General features: G+C 38.0%; 1 protein-coding gene across 1 annotated transcript in view; it reads right to left on the reverse strand.

Annotated features, from left to right (window-relative positions):
• The window catches only part of GUCY2F (guanylate cyclase 2F, retinal), a 112,479-nt gene that overhangs the window by 75,121 nt on the left and 19,465 nt on the right, over window positions 1–17,893 (reverse strand). The window contains exons 4-6 of the mRNA XM_030934485.1: window positions 9,238–9,592; window positions 7,754–7,838; window positions 3,834–3,930 (exon numbers count right to left, since the gene is read on the reverse strand). Coding sequence (XP_030790345.1) covers window positions 3,834–3,930; window positions 7,754–7,838; window positions 9,238–9,592 — 537 coding nt within the window. The remainder of the gene's footprint in view (window positions 1–3,833; window positions 3,931–7,753; window positions 7,839–9,237; window positions 9,593–17,893) is intronic.

The raw sequence follows: 17,893 nt of genomic DNA on the forward strand, positions 1-17,893 counted from the left end.
CTCAGGAGTGGCTCTTTTTGTGATACTATCCTGAATGGCATCCTTCTTTGTGCAGGTAAAATTAATGGCAGAGGGATCCCAGAAAGCAATAATAGTAGAGAGTGAGCAGATCACATGCCTATATATAATTTATGAGTCTGATGCTTAAATGGGTCAAATTCTCTATTCCTTGATTTTTGAACTTGCACACATAAGTCTGGTAGGAAAGGGCTGGGAACTGCACAGTTGAATGACAAGAGGAAGAGTTACCTGCAATCTGTGTTAACCTTTAAAATTGAACCTCTGTATCTTCAATTGAACCAGTAGACTTATTTCACATGAAGACATATAAATCAACAGGTTCCTCATATTCTCCATACCTCCAAATGTGCCTTTCTTAGAATTAAAGCAATCCACAGCTAGCAGTTACATTTTGGTATTGTCTAGGAGTGCCCCCACCCTCAACTCCAACATCCTTGTTTCATAATTAGGAAACAAAATCCCAGAGAGGTACATAGGGACTGGGACAAGAATCTTGGTGTTATATCTGGTCCTGTGCTCTCTGTACAACTACATTATGCTTTATTTTACTTTGCTTGCCAATAAAAATTAATCTTAACTACTTCCCAACACTCTACCCCTTAATAGTCTTTGATCAACTAAAGATTACAGCTGAGTTAGCCCAGAGTTAAGCTCCTTCTATGAAGACTATCACAAAGTTCCAAGACAATGGTAAACTCCACCCAACCCCCAATGTGCTGAAATCTCAACAGCTCAAAATTCAGACAAGATGGAAAACTTGACTCTTCACATAACCCCAGCATCAACCTGAACACTCCCCAACAGAGCAAGGTCAGGGAGGAATCTACTTCCCTTTCATTCTTTATTTTCATATCTCAGCAGGAGTACCTGGATCTGTATATTGAGATATAGACCTCTCCGTGAAGGGCAAAGGAGAAAGCAAGAGAATTGCCAAAATCCACACACATTTTGACTTCAGCTTCATTTTCTTCTAAAAACTTCCTTTCCTAACCTGACTTCTCCTGACCTGCCAATTTTTCTAGACGGAATTAATTTTATATTCACTAAGAGTTTACACTTTCAGACATTCCATTTGGATGGAATTCTTGGCTTGGCTTCTTGACTGATTAGGCACAGCCAGCTGCAAGTTTGTGACTACACAGCAATTAAGGAAAATGTATGCTTCCCCTATCTCTTCCCATCAGAACCTCTGATACAAGCCAAATGCCAAAAGGGATCTGGAGGCCAAGAGCTATGTTCTTCTAGGGTAATGCCATCCTTTTCCACCTGGGCCAAAATAGTAAAAAAATAAAATAAAATAAAACAATCTTTTTTTTAATTTACAAAAGAACATTCCCTACTATAAGGCTACCAATCCCTTATAACAGTATACCAATCCCTTAGTAACAGTAATAGCCCTGTTACTATTCATTTTTCTCACTCATATGGTAAAAAGTGATGACGTTTTATTCTCATGTCAAAATTTATGCACAAATGAAAAAAAAAACTATCAGGATGAGCAAGATTTTAAAACCCTAGGTACTTTGTTTACCTGAAGGTAGCACTGCTCAGCTATTTATGGTGATTTTGTGAGGCCTGGTATGCTTTAGTCACCCAAATATGGTTTATGTCTCAGTACAAATGAGAGGAGGAATAGGTGGAGGTCTTATAGACTATACTGGACTATTGCAAATCCTATACAAATTAAAGCCTCATTCAGTCCAAAATTGAGCTATGTGTATCATTTTGATATGTTAGAGCTAAAACATCTAGGCAATTGATATGAACTGTCATTTTGACATGGATACCACCAAAGAAGTGGGGATTTTACAAATAGGTGTATTGCTTTTGACTGAAACTTTACTATATTTTGCTACATTTAGACAATAATTTCTAATCATCTACTTTTACTACTGAACATCCATTTCTGGATAAAACATCTTGTCACAAAAGTGAATACTTTTTTCTTAGTATTGGGTTATATATTAGGATTGCTTCAGAGCTTGTATTTCAACATCTATACTTTCTACTTAAAGCAGGAAATTTTATGCAAGGCATACTGAGTATGGCAAATCCAGACAAATTCCACTACCATGAGTCCCAGGGTCCTTTGGTGGCTCCAAAAATGGGGACTAATATCAATAAATTTTTATGCCACAAGGGTGGAGTGTAGGCTTCAGCCACAGTGACAGTTTTGGCTTTCAGCAATACATTTCCAGGAACACAATATCAACCTTACGAAAAGATCTGATGATTTAAACAAGTAAGAATTAGGGTTATGATTGAAAATTAAATCAAACAGCTGAACAACTAATTTGACTCCAACTGCTCAGGGTAGTACCATGTAAATCCATTCTCACCCAGCCAACTAATTAAAAATACCTTTCAATTTCACATTCAGGCAAAAGACCAGTTTGGTCACTGAGATAACAATTAATTCTCAAATCTGGCACAGTTGTGTAGCAAGAGTAAATGGCACATGAAGACAATATAAGGTGTTTGTATACTCTTCCTACATCCACTACCATACTATAAATTACAGACTAGTGTCTTTACTGTGGCTACATATACTAGCACAAGCAGACACACTAGCTAGCTTTGACAGTACTCTTCCCCACATGTTCTCTTCTCCAAGCTTCTATTTATGCTGTTTCCTCTGCCTAGGATGCCTCACCTATGGGGCCAGATAGGTAATATAAAGAGGTGAAATATGCTGAGTATAAGACAATGTAGAGTGGTAGGAATTGTATCAAACTGCAAAGAACATGCCTTTTCCACAAAACACAACTACTACTGAGTTATAGCCAATTGTCAGGATGAGATCCAAGGTTGACAGATCTTCCAACTTTTAAAGAAAACTCAGAAATCCAGATTTTTATATGTAATTTCATAATTTCAAAATTCTGGGTTTTTTCTTAATAACTGTGAGGGTGAAACAAAGGTGGTTACCAGTTTGTGACGTAAACAAATCCTATACTTCCTTCATTAAGACTCGGTCTTTGTGCTGAGTTTCTGAAAAGTCTCCCTCCACTGATCTGCCTCCTCTGAAGTTCTACCACACTCTAGTTTCTTTGTACAACATGGCGCTCATCGTCTCTCTTGTATGGTATGATTTGTCTCTCTAACTTAACTGCAATCCTCTTGAAATCTGGGACTACATGTCATCTTTCACAAAGCCTAGCCCCAGGGGAGGACATAGTAGCAGGCCTTTAATGAAGATCACCAATTACATTACAATCACAACCAGTGAAGATCTTTTGGTGAAATGCAACTCTCTTTCACTAGTTGATTAATTCACCAAACTTTTACAAGCACCTACTATATTATAAGCATTATGTTAGGCTAACATTTTAAAAGATATATTGCTGCCCTTGAAGAAATTACCATCAAATGTTTAGCCCATATATACAAACAACTACATAAAGTCAAAGCTAAACTACTGCTCAAAGTGCACTCATTCACTTGCACAACAATGTTCTAAGGTTGCACTATTTAATAAAAATGTAACATGAGCCATATATGTAATTTTAAGTTTTCTAGTAGTCACAATTAATAAAAGGAAACAGGTAAAATTAACTTTAATAATATACTTTAACCCAATATATCTAAAATATTTAATTTTGACATTTAATTAACTTTTGTAACTGTTTAAATATTTTTTTAATTTAATAAGATATTTTACATGTTTTTGTACTGTCTTCTAAACCCACTGAGTATTTTACTCTTATAGCATATCACAATTCAGACTAGCCACATGTCAAGTGCTCAATAATTATCTGTGGCTTGTGGCTACCATATTGGACAGGGCAGCAAAAGAAAAGGATATGCCTTACCTTACTGCCAAAGTGGGGGTTGATAAACGTTACATCCTCCAAAGTCAGTAGAATTCTATTGGGTCCTTTGATCAACTGGATTTTATTTATACGACGCCTAAAACAAACATGAAATCAGAGGGTCACAAGGGACTGGGTGTTTTGGCAAAGCCAGGGTTAATTTGCCCTAAGATAACAGTTAAAGAATATACAAGGTATACAAGGTAATTGGGAGGATAATCACACATGGATTTTTACCATAGTACCCACAGGAAAAGAAGGAAGCAACCCCAGCCCGCACAACTTGCAGTTACAAAGACCAAAAGAGAAAAATTGAAATGCTCTTGAAGACGCATCAAAAGAGAGGTGCGAAGGCACTACATGGGAATGGTATCTCAGGCTAATAAAATGGTGATCCCACATCAAGGGCACATTCTTAACAACACTTCTGAATACATTTAAGGAACTCAATACTCTTTCTCATATGCCATAGTATTTATCCTGATAATACCAGGGCCAAGAATCATTAATCTCCATTTTATAGACAAAAACACATTAGAGAAACAAAACAAAATTGAGCAAATTGGCATGAGATCCCCTAGCCTGAGGCAGAGCTGGAACTTGAATCCTTGCTCCCTGGCTGTGGGCCCAGATTTCTGCCCATAAGACGCTTGTCTTGTAAAGTTGCCAAAGCAACAGGTTGAAAAGTGGAAAAATTCAATCAGTTGGTTGCTTTGTCTACATGATTCCAAACAAGTAGGCTGACTGAGTTTTCTTCTTTTACTGAATTGGTCTCTTGTCTGAGCATTACAGACACAGTTTAAACCTGATTCTCTCTAAACATGCCCATTAATTTGTAGTGAATGTAATTATTTTCTACAAATCAATTACTAGACACATAGGAGTTTATGATGTGTACTCACACAGTCAGGTAGGTCTGACTGGGCAACTTGAAGACCTGGGGGGAGTCTTGATTAGTCGGTATACTCGTTTTGTTGTTTTGTCTTGGGGGCTCTGACAGCTACAATTTGGCTTTGCTTTTTCCATAACCCCATAATGGTTACTCTGTGGAATGTGTTAAAGCCAAGAGCCATCGTGGAGAAAACAACCACTGAATCAAAATGCTTTGTCAAGTTGCTTTAAGAAGTTTACAATGTCACTGTAGCTTTAAGTACCAGCAACTCAGTTTTTCTCAGTGATTCCACTGGTTTGTAAACAAACAATTAATGTGTTTCTAATTGTCTGCCAACAAATATGTCCCTTATCACTGTGGGAGCTGCTGCCCTGCAGAGAAAATTAAAAGAGCCCTGTAGTGGATTCTTGGGTAGAGCACATGAATCTTTTGGCAAAGTAAAGCATCACTCCCTAACTTATCTGTTTCATATGTGTGGTGAATTGTCTTAAAACAGGCACACCTGTAAAAATAATCATGCTACAGAGTACACTCTAGTAGAAAGCAAACTGGACTCCCAATCCAGATACCTGGGATGTGGTGCAGATTCTGTCATTAATTAGCCAGGTCCAGGTGACCTTGGATAAATAATTTAACCTCTTCACGGCTCAGTGTCCTCATCTAGCAGGATAATAGTCCTTGCATTACCTGCTTTATAGAGTTGTTTTGAAAATCAAATCAGATAATGTATGTGAAAGTGCTCTGAAAAGCATAAAGCACTATGAAAGTATGAGGGCTCATTATTATCATTACCATCATTAGTATAACAAAGCACAGGAGAGCTTTATAGAAAGGCGATGCAATCTGGTTCCGGAGGAGTAGGGAGAAAGGAGGAGTTCAAAGAATCCTTTGTTTTGGGGTGGTTGGGTTCTTTGCATGTCTTTCTTTCTGAAAAAAAACTTAAACAATCAAAACATACAGAAAAGGAAGGAACAGAGAGTTACTCTCCTGCAAGTAATCACCGTCTATTACAGAATCTCATCAGCCGCTCAGCTCTTCTGATTGCAGCCGTGGTGGGCAGAGAGGGAGGAAGGCAGCAAAGAGGGGGCATCTTTTGTGCTTTGTTAGCTGAAGAACCAAGGACCAAGTGAGTCTGGGAAATGATGTACCTCTTTCCCATCTCTGAGTTTTCTGTGACCACTTGAAGTACCAATTGTCTCAAACTCATTTTCCTCTCCAATCATTTTCCTCTCTAATCAGGTCCCTCTCCAATAATTTTCCTCTCCAATCTTTGCCCTTCAGCCCACAAGATTCAAACAAACCCCTCCCCACTGTTTTTTTTTTTTTTCTTTTTTCCTTCCTTTTCCAAGAATTGCAGACTAGGCTCACTCAAAGCCCAAAGAACCAGTCCATACAGTGGGAAAGATGAGTGAGAACTGTCAGTTGGGGGGTTGACAAGTAACATAAACAGCTGAGTAACTACATTTTCCACACTGCCATGGGATGTTTTGGCATTAGGTAGACAGAGTCTGTTACTCCTCAAATCTCTCTAGACAGGGAAGCTTTTTGATTGGATAGAGTTTATTTTTGCTAAGTATCTAATGATGTTAATTAAATACTTTATTCTTTGGCAGCAGCTAAGTTAAAGATATTGAATTTCTATTCTTAGCAGGAATATATCCCAGTTACAGAAATTAAAAGAAAAACTTCCTTTGAACTAGTGTCTTTATCAAGTGTGTTTTAACAATTCATAAGCTACCTACGACTCTGTGTGACTTTATCAAATTTCTAATACTGGGGAAATTGGATAACAGAAGTTTTTCACAGCTATGCCAACATTTTAAACACTAAGAGTAACACCTGTTATGGTTTCAATCCAGGATTTCACAGACTTATTAAAATATCAGAGCTGGGAAGGCTCTTAAATATCATCTAATCCAATTTCTTCATTGTGCAAATGAGAAAATTCTGGCCAAGAAAGGTTAGGTGGCTTGCCCAAGGTCACACAGCTATTTAATATACTATAGAAATTTTTTCATAGAACTCAACAAAATAGCCTCACTCTATTCCCTACCAATCCAGGCCATATTGTTGTCAGGACCACCCTTAATAAGAGGTGACAATGATGTGATTTGCAGGGTGGCAATGGGAAAATGAGATGGCTATAATTTACTTTATTTTTCACTTTCCTCCAATTGTTATAGTATGGAGAGGGTCCAAGTGTTAAAATGCAAAGTTTATAAGAAAGAGCTGTCATGTTAGGCCATCTTCAGCCACTTATCCCTGATTCTGTAGTACCTCATTAGATTATTTGGTCATGTACTAAGGGATCTGAGGGAGGAAGGCAAAACTTGATGATAATAAAGATGTTGATGATTAGACAGGATAACTTTTGCCCAAGGAAGCAAGATGGTAGAAATCTGGAATGTGATACCCTGGACAAAAGGCATGAATATCAAAGTGAAGATCCTGAGCTTCCAACAATCAGCAAGAGACTTCCTTGGTCTTGGGAAGGGGTTGAGATTTTACCATTTATTGAGCACATACTGTTCTAGGTGCTTTACTTATTTTAGTTTACTTAATCCCCATTATAGTCCTATGAGTTCATACCATTATTCCTAGAGCTTGGATTTTAGCAAAGTCTGCCTAATTCTTGGAATTCATTAAAATATCTCAATTCCATTCCCTATCATCACATATCATTTGGGCAAGGAGATGGTTACAGGAGACTCTGCTAGGAGAAAGGAGAACAAAGATAGGGAGTACACAGGCCCTAAAGTACGAGTTCTCTTATTTCACCATTGTGTTGAGAGCCAGATCTATTCACAGACAACAACACTGACAACACAGCTGAGGAAGTTATTCTTGGCATCATGAAAACACTTCACTCTAAATGGGGCCTGTAGGAATGGTAAACCACTGTGGAAAAAAGAAAATCAGTGGGTCATGTAATGAGGCAATTGTACTGAAACAGGACTTCCTGGAAATCAATATTAACAAGGCTATTATGGGCTTGTATTTTTATATACAAAAAGAACAAAAAATGTACCTTATAAAGTAAGCAAATCCATTAATAGACAGCAGGGCTATAAGCAAAGTAAGGCAGACCATCATGGCAAAGGCAGCGTCGATGCCTGCAGAGAGTGAGAGGAAGAGGAAGAATGGCATTATCAGAGAGAGGCAGTAAATAAAGGGCACCGCAGAGTGACTCCTCATGCTTTCTGGTGACTCTAAAATCAAGCCACATCTACCTAACCTAATTCCATTTTTTCTCAGCACAGTCTGTCTTGTTGACTTTATGGACACAGAAAGCAATTTCACTGTTCTGAAGCAAAACCACTCACCACTCTGACAATAACAAATCACATGAATTAAGGCTTACCAGAGTGTTTCTTTGGAGGAAAAAGTCCACGAATGGAAAACTTTGAGTACCTTAATTTAAGATGGACAGCAATAGAGTTCTTGAGAATAAATATGTTATCTCACCTGTGAAGGGAAAGTATTACCTTGCCTTCATAAAATAAAAGGCCTTTTTAATTCACCTGAGCCCATAGACCTTGCAAGTTATAGATGAAAAACACAGAACTTCTCCTTCAAGCGTGAGGGTAAGTCTGGTTTTGATAATTAGTGCTTTCATCAGAATGTAAATTAGCCTCCACAAAATCTAAATATTTGGATAGATTAGTAAGATTTTTGAGGGAAATATGATGTGAGTGAAGAGGTAGCTGGATATATCATGCTAAAGCAAAGTAGAAATCAAAGCCCCTTTCAAATAGATGCATTTGGTTTTAAGAGTATGGTATACAGTTGCATAATAATATGGGTCCTTCCAATGATCCCCTCTGGCTCTCAGAGATTTGACCAAGTTTCCCCTCTTCCACAAGCTAGAGGAGTTCCACCAGTCAATCAAACTGCAAGTATTTACTGGATACCTACTGTGTTGGGCAGTTGGGCACCATAAAAATTATTAGCTATGGTCCCTACCCTCAAGGAGCAATATATTTGGGAGTGGGGGTGGAGACAAAATCAGTACACAAGAAACAATTGAAAAGCAATTTTGTGCTAAGCTGTGAGGCACAAACTTTTATTTCAATGGGAGTTCAGAGAGGAGAGAGTATAGATATGGTATTTCTGTGGTGGGACCTCATTGGCAGGATTTGGAAACATCAAGGGATGGATAGGGGACCTTGAAAGCAGGAGAAACAATCATAGGTCATAGCCTACAAAAGAGTAAGAAGAAGACTAATGTCTTCCTCTTTTTAGAGTAAACTCTTTGGGAAAGACTGGGATTCTTTTTAAAAAGAGTGGTGGGGAGGCTTTTAAATTGTGGATGATTATTCAGGGCTGCAAAGTATCTCTCATTGTTCTTATTATTTTAAATTAACTAGATAGAGTGCCAAGAGGTGTACGTCACTCGAATGCAAATGACTGATTTTATGCATGTTTCAATATTAAAATACGCCTTCTCCTAAAGAGGTTCCCTTGTAACCCAAGCTGAGCCAAATTGACTACTAGGGATTTTCCATTCCTTACCTCCATGGCAGATCTTCCCTTCTGCAAACCAGCATTTTGCATCTGCTCTAGGGGGCCTGCCACCAGGGAAGTGAATAGGGATCCCTCCGAAACGTAGCAGCTCCATTTCCATGTCCACAATGTAGGTGCTATGGAGTTCCCATTCTTTCCAGTTGGTGTCCAGGATTACATATTCTGAAATTCCATTTCCATTTGAATCTGTCCTTATCAACTGGTTGAATCCATAGAACTGCATGTTTCTGGAATGCTGAACCAGGCTGGCAGCACCAGCCTGTCCATTTTCTTTCATAGCATTATTCATGGCTTGTGCGATAAAGTAAATTGAATTGTAGATGGTTCCAAACAACGGTGAAACCTATTTTTAAAAATTACAATTATCTTGAGCCCTGGTCACCCTAGAGCGATCTCAGAGTATATTCCAAGCCTGTGTTCATTATTATGGTCTGCACGTCTGAGTGAAGTAGAGCTATGAAGACCCAGAGGAAAAAAATTGTTTCTAAGGACTTGCTCAGTTTCTCCCCTGAATTTTCCTATTTTTCTCCCCCAGGCCATCACATCTTTAAATATATCAAATATGACAATTTTATGAGCAAACCAGGTCATACACAATATTTTTTATGCTTCTAAACTAAGAAAATGATTTAGAATTATAAAGGGCACTTAAGAAAAACAAGTATAGAATACACAAGGGTAATTCAAAGGAAATATGCCAGGTTAATTACTGGTGCACTGTGCATGGTAAAATCATTTTGCTGGCACTACTGGAGTGGTAGGTGTGTGTGGAAAGACTGTAAATAATGTGTCTCCACAGTCCATGTCTGTATCCTGTCTTAGTTCAAAATGGCTATTTTTCTGGACACATGCTCCCCAGAGAAAGTGAACATTAGAATTCAGTTTTAAACACATACCTACACATACACACTCACATGTATGCACACGCAAACATCCACCCTGACACATACGCACCCAGCTATCTAGAACCAAAGTTTGTAGAGTATAGAGAATGTGAATTTTAGTCAGAAAACCTATTGGTGTGCAAAGTGGCAAAGCTTCAACTTAAAACAGTAGGACTGCTAGGGTGGATAGCATAACTATGCCTGCTAAATAAATATGGTAAAAGCAACAGTGTTTTTGTATACTATGCCCAGATGCACTGCCCATTATCCTTGTAAGTTTATTTTTGTATAAAATCTTGTATCTTTTTCCAAAAAGGTAGAGGATGAGAAAACAATTCCTCTCTTCTCTGTACCTCCCCCCACATGGCCCCTCACACACGCGGCCATGGCTTCATGGTTTTCCATGTCACTTCATTTCTAGGATGGAGTTCAAGAAAGCTATGGTCATGCCATTTTTCTGAGCATCAGGGAAAGCTGATACTTGCTACTTTGGTTTCACAAGGTCTAGAAAGCTAAGCTCCTGTAACAACCTTCATGTGAAAAAAAGGGCTTAAAATTGAGTGAATCATTTTTTATTAGAAATAAAAGTCAAGATGCAGAGAGGTGTAGCAGATAGCAAGACACTGCCATGTCCTGTTAATGTAGAGTGGGGGTTTTCAACACCAGCTGCACATTAGAATTACCTGAAGAGTGTCAAAAATAGCAGTGCTAAACCCAACCCAGACCAACAAAAAGAGATGCTTTTAGTTTGATACCCCAGTAATCAGCATTATTAAAAGCTCCTCAAATATTCTAATATACATGCAGGATTTTAAGACATCAGTATAGAAGATGATACCCTGTCCTGTGATCAGTGCCTAATGCCAGAATGTTTGAGAAAGTCATTTATCAGCTTTCTCTGTGCTTCCATTTCTTCCTCTGTGAAAAGAGAACACAGAATCAGGAATGTCTAAACTTTAGAAGTCATCTTGTCTAACTATCTTACATTATAGGTAAGAAAGGGAGACACAGAGAAGTTACATGATCTGTCAAGTTCACATACCTGAGCATAAAATAAGGAGTAAAATCCAGGTCTCCTGTTTCTCAGTTTAGCATTCTTGATTAGAATATATGTCCCCTGTGGTCCCTTCTGGCTCTGAACTCCTGTGAAAATTCCTAATACTTGGTATAGTTCAGGGACAAAATTTAGCTTGTAGACATTTTTATAGCCTGTTTAAGGGTTCTTCTTCATCTCGCTGACCTCTCTCTTCACGTTGGAGTGCCCCAAAGCTTAGTCTTTGGTCTTCGTCTCTGTCCACACTAACTTCCTTGGTGATCTCTTTTGTTCTCGTGGCCTTAAGTACTAGATCTATGCCACAACTCTCAAATTTATACTTCCAATTCAGACCTATAGCCTAAATTCCAGATTCATATAGTCAATTGCCTACTTTTATATCTCCACTTGGATGTTAAAAATCAACATACTCAATGTTGAACTCATGATATTCACCCCAAATCCTCCTGATCCATCTACAACTAGTCTTGTCAATCTATGTTAATAACTACTCCATTCTTCTAGTTGTTCAGGCCAAAACCTTGCCCCACATAACAGAGCTAACTACTAGCGGAGCAGAAATCAATACCTCCGTCTCCAGAGGGTTTTATTCCAATGATCTTCCCTCATCACCCTGTCTCAAGATGTACTCTGTAGAAATAGATCATGAATGGATGGCATGTGCTGCCACCAAGGTATCCACACTTAGTTGCCTAGCACACGCTGCGCTCCCTTAAGAGGTTTTCACTAATTCCCCCTCCTGACATTCTTGGATGCTCTATTTGATTGTCTTTGGAATTTCTGCAAAACCCTGACTGTTTTCTGGGGGCTTTGGTAGGTTATGACAATAAGTGAAGGATGGAAAGTGGAGTATAAAATCAATACTGGTAAAACAAATAAGTGAAAAAAAAAAAAAAAAAAACAGGGCAGCAAGCTCCTGAAAGCAAACAGAATGCTAGTGTTCTGTTTTGAAAGGCACAGAGCCTTCTGGGAAAGAAAACTGCATCTACCTACAGCCAAAAGTGAAGATTAAAACTCAAAAACAACATTCCCAACTCTGAGTTGCTCCAACACACTGGGTTTTCAGCTGGCCAGGCTGTGCTGGCTTTTGTGCTCTGATTGACCTATTGGAGCTGACTGACAGAAACTCCCCAAGATGACTGAAACTGAAGCCTGTTCTTCAGGATTCTCTAGCCTAGACAACACATGTACTCACAGCCACAACACTATGGTAGAGAGACTTATAGCATAGCTATAGTAACAGCATTCACTTGCAAAAGAGGGGCTGTCACAATGGCCCACTGTCACTTTGAGGCCTTGGAGTTGTGCTGTAGTTGGTTTGAGTTCCTGTTTCACCCATTGTGCCCTTCAGCCAAGGGAATTGCCTCTTCCCATACATCAAGGGCACACTCTGTTGGCATCATTCACAAAAGGTCTCTAGTTGCACTTGCCACAAATAATGAGAAAGAGAAAAGGTAAAAGGTGGAACACGGGAAGAAGAGGCATTCTCTACAGGCCTCTATCCAGCTTCTCACTGAAGCTCCAAAAAAGTAAGACAGAATTAGCGGGAACTTCTGTCAGAGAGATGACCTTGTTGACATCGCAGTCCAAAATGGTGAGACCACTGATGACTAAGCCTATTGTTTTTGCCTACTGTATAGACCTGAACCTGAAAGAATTAATTATGAATGATAATTAAAACGTATCACTGGTTTTTATTCTGTTACTTTAGATAGCTCTACCCTAGGCTTTTAAAGGTTTTATCCAAGAGAATAAGGTCTGGATCAGGAACAGTAATATCTGAATTTGTTCAGTATAATGGTTCGTGCTGTTGTTAAGTTGACTACCATCAGTTCAGATTTACTGTGTCTGAGAAGACACAAAACCGGCTTCCAAAGAATTTTGTCCTCAGAAGTGTACATTAAAACATGCCTAGCTTGAAAAGCCATCACTTGAAGGACAAAATGGCACATCAATTTTGAACAAAAAGTCAGGCACATGCACAGATCAAGAAACCAAATGATAATTGAATTCTTGTTATTAAAGGCAGCACCTCCAGTAATGCATGATCTCAACCCTTGGGCATAGCCAAGAGATGGATAAAAGACTAATGTGTTTGATGTGATGCACATCAACACAAAACCCTTATTTTGTATAGAATGGGGTAGAAAGACAATCTTAGCCACTGTGAGCTGCAGGCAACCTTTTCTGACAACCTTGTTTGGTGTGCCCCATTCTGGAATGTTCCAGTCCTAAACACATCTGCTGCAGCCTAGCATCCCCCTGCCAGGCACCCATATTTAGGGTAATGGAAAACAATAGCAATAACGAGCATAAGGTCCCCAAGTTTGCTAAAAAATCCTGAGGATTTCCTTTGCTTAATCAAATAACTGTACATTTGAAAAAATATCCAAAATGTGTGTTCCAGCCACATATATTTGTGGCCAATAGAATTTAACAGAAAGCAAGCATTGGGAATACAATGAAAAGGAAGAATGCAGGCATCAAACCCTAATTCAGAAGTCTAATTTGTGCCAAAATTTAAAGGTACAAAGTTATAATCCTTGCCCAATCATCCTGAGACCAAATTAGGAAGTTCATCACTGGTGTGCCCACCCCTCAAATCTCTCTATTCTGATTTATTGTTCTCTTTTCACAGGTCCTCATAAGGCCCTAGTACCACCTACATTACAGGAAAACAATTCAATAAATCTATTCAAATCAAAGTATTAGTCACTTAGCAATGTTACTTTGCCTGAGTAAAGCATTGGCATTAGATATTATTAGCACAGTGGAATAAAACATAAGCCTAATGTGTGGTTAAATGATCAGGATCTGGTAGCAGCCCTGGGTTGGAATCCCAGCTCTGCCACTTGCCAGCTGTATGACCTTGAGCAAGTTACCTTAAGCCTTAGTTTCCTCAACCACAAAATGTAGATGTTAATATATCTAATTTGTAGGTGTTGTCTGAGGATTCCATTGGATCATTTATGTAAATGACCTGGTACAGAGTAAACACTGAATATACAACAGCTGCTATTGTTTGCATTTCAGAAGAGGAGCACAGGGCTCTGGTAACATCATCCTGAAAGTATAGTGTTCAAGTCCCTTGTCCTAGTTTTGAACTGGTGACCAAGAAGTACTAGAGTCCCAATTTTAGACCCAATTTCCTTAGCACCTGAAATGCAAAAACTGTTCTCCTTCATTGGGGGAAAGATCTCATTTCTATTTTGATCTCTATTATATCCCCTGCAGAGTGCCTGACCCACAATAATAATAATAATAATAACTTTAATAATAATAATAATAATGGCTAACATTAATTGAGGGGTTATCAGGTGCCAGGCAAACTTTTGTGACTTATTTTTTCCTTTATGACTTTCCATATTCTTCCTGATTAAACAAAATGAAATCAAGATTGGTTTTTTTACTTCACTCTCTTTCTCCTCTCAAACATCACTCTCAAACAAAGAGAACAAGGAACAGAAACACTAAATCTCCATATCTAATGGTATCAGGAAACATCCGTAACCCTGTACCACAGAATCTGAAAATAAAAATTTGCTACAAACATGGCAACTGATTTAGCAAAGTGGAGAACAGTCAAACCTAAGTGCCCGCAGAGGGAATTATTGATAAGCTACAAGCAGATCTGCCCCGTAAGAATCCTGGAAAGACTTAGTAATTACAACCACCAAGTACTGTAGAAGTGAAGGTGAGGCCAAACACTAAAAGAGGGAGAGCTCTTTGAATGTCTGCGTAATAAACATGTAGACATCCCCCATACCCGCCTCTACTGGGAGGTGCAGATGTCTATAGGAAACAGATTTATGATTCAGAGCAGCTCCAGAGCTGGGGCACTAGACAAAAAGGAAGTTGGAAATGAGGTGGAGCACAAAAAAACAGTGATGGAGTTAAAGTTTTCATTCTTAATGGTGAGAATCCCAGTCTCCTCCCAACATTGCTTCTGGAATACTGACAGCTATGATTATGACTCCCAAGAAGATTAGAAGACTCTTCTCTGAAGAAAAAGACTACCTCAAAAGCCAAGGCCTACAGATATTGACCAAAAGAAGCAAACAAAAAGCAACTGGTTAGCCAATTGCCCTGTACTGAAGCCCACTTGTCAATATATCCATCATGCACATAAACCTTCAAATCTGCCGACATCTAAGGAAAACTTTCAACATGAAATAAAAACATGAAAAAATAGGAACTGAGGAAAAAACAGATAAAATAGAGAGCAGAAGGAAACGTCAAAAGAACTATAATGAGTACCTCAGTGAAACAGGAAAAATACTGTATTGATAAAACAAAAGCAGAATGCTATTAAAATAATCAAACAACAAGAATGAACTCTTGGAAATTAAAAATATAACTAAATCATTCTTAAGAATTAGTAAAAGTGTTAGAACACAAAGATGAGAAACTCTCCCAGGAAGGAAAACTAAAAACAAAAATATGGACCATATAAGATAAATAATAAGACAATTAAAAGATCAACCAAGGACATCTTATATCTTGTATATCTCATAGTATTCCCAGAGAGAAGAAAGACAATGTTGTTCAAGAAATTAAGAAATAAACAATAGAAGAAAATTTCTCATAAGGAATCACCTTCTAGATTGAAAGCCTCCACCAATACAGCATATTATGTGTCAAAGACTCATACGTCATCATGAAATTTCATAGCATCAGAAATAAAGAGAACATTTTAAAAGTTTCTGAGGGGATAAAGAGGAATGAAAATAGTTGTATCAAAAGATTAGGAATAAGAATGACATCGGTGTTCTCAATACCAACAGTGGAAATTGGAAGACAATGTGACGTGTCTTCAAAGTACTGACGGAAAATGATTTCTATCCTAGATTTATATACTCATTCAAACTATCAATCAATAGTGAAGATGAAATAATGACTTTTCGGACGTGCAAAATCTCAAAAATTTACCTCCTGTAAAAAGCTACTACAGGGTGTGCTCCACAAAAATGACAGATTAAACCAAGAAAATAGGACATGAGATTCATAAAACAGTAGATCCTGCAGAGAAGAGAAAGAGACATTTAAGAATTATGAAAATAGAAAACTAGCATATTAATAGTTATGCAGCAGCCTTAGGGAGCAACATGTTTAGATTGGAATAGGAAGACAGAGAGCCCCAGCAAAAACAAATGAAATTGATAAGAGATTTAATAGGCTTTACTATGTATAAAATTGTTTTGAGAGGATTTTACAGCCTTATCAGAAAGTATGGAAAGACTTAGACATTCAAATTAAGGTAAGCAGATTAAAAAATAAAGCAATTATTAACCCTGGTAAAAATGAAAAGTTACATGTGACAAGAATTATAACCATAGTATATCATGTGGATCAGCAATAAATGATATTTACCTAGGTACTATGTTAAAAATACTAAATGTGGATTTAACTATAAATCATGACATAACCATATTTAAGGTTTAAAGGAGAGTAAGGAACTACAAAAAACTAAGAGTGCTCCTCAACTATAATAGTAATGCAACAAATAATGCTCAAAATTGATTAATCAAGAGTCACCAGTAGCAGCATAGCATTTAGAAACATAGAAGTAAATACCAGAATAAAGAGCTAAAAACTATGAAAGTGGTTGCTTCTGATGAAGGGAAGAAGGAAGGCCTTATAGACTGCTTTGTTATTTATATAAACCTTTTAGCATTTCTTGACTTTTAAAACTATGTGTATGTATCACTTTGATAGCTTTTTCTTCATTTCATTTTTTATTTGTTAAAGAAGCAAGGGTATAAATTAAGAGATGTTGCAGACCACTGCTGTAGGCAATGCTCCTTGTATATAGAAATCTCCATTTCATTGAAAGTTATTGGGCAAGGGAGAAATACAGTGATCCTGTTAATGCATTTGCTTAACCATTTATTATCTGTGTGTCTCACTAAAATTTAAGGTCTATAAGGGTGGCAATGAGTGATGTGCTAGTAAGTGTTTGACAACAGCTATATGGAGAGGGAAAAAAACTCTTATTTGTAGCATTTGCCCGTTTCTGTGGTGTAACTACTACTATCATGCCTGATTTCAAGCTACCAATTGATGTCACTGAATGCAGAGCTGGGAAAAGATGCACAAAATCAGCTTTTCTGGACTGGTTCTAATATACCATTGCTAGAAACCCGTCTGTCTTGTTTAGTGTTCTACCTAGGGTTCAGCATAGTGCCTAGCACATCACAGGTGCTCCATAAATAGTTGTTGACCTGTTGACCAAATAGGGAACAAAAAACAGAAGCCCGGGGATAGGCAAATATCAAACTACATAATTTGATCTGAGAATATGCCATTTATAATTTTGAAAGCTGGAAATACTGAGAGACTCTCTGCCAGTAAGCAGAAAACTTCAAGAGAGTAGGAAGCTAAAGTCAGATTGTAACTTAGATGCTAGGTCACCACCAATCAATAAGGTCATCCTAGCCTCAAAGGAGAAAAAGTGGAAAAAAAGGTAGCTGTGAGCCAGGCACTCTAATAGTCACTTTTTACATGTTACTTTGTTTAATTTTCACAGTAGTCCTAGAAAATATGGCTCACAAATCCATTTTACATATGGAGAAACTGAGGCTCAAATGTCTAAGTAACTTGCTCAAGGGCACCCAGCTAGTAAAAGTGAGAGCTGGAATGTAAACCCAAGTTTGTCTAACACCTTAACATTTGCAGTTTCTGCTATACTGACTGCCTTCTAAAGTAC

The sequence above is a fragment of the Rhinopithecus roxellana genome, chromosome 7 (assembly GCF_007565055.1).
Source record: "Rhinopithecus roxellana isolate Shanxi Qingling chromosome 7, ASM756505v1, whole genome shotgun sequence".
Lineage (NCBI taxonomy): Eukaryota > Metazoa > Chordata > Mammalia > Primates > Cercopithecidae > Rhinopithecus > Rhinopithecus roxellana.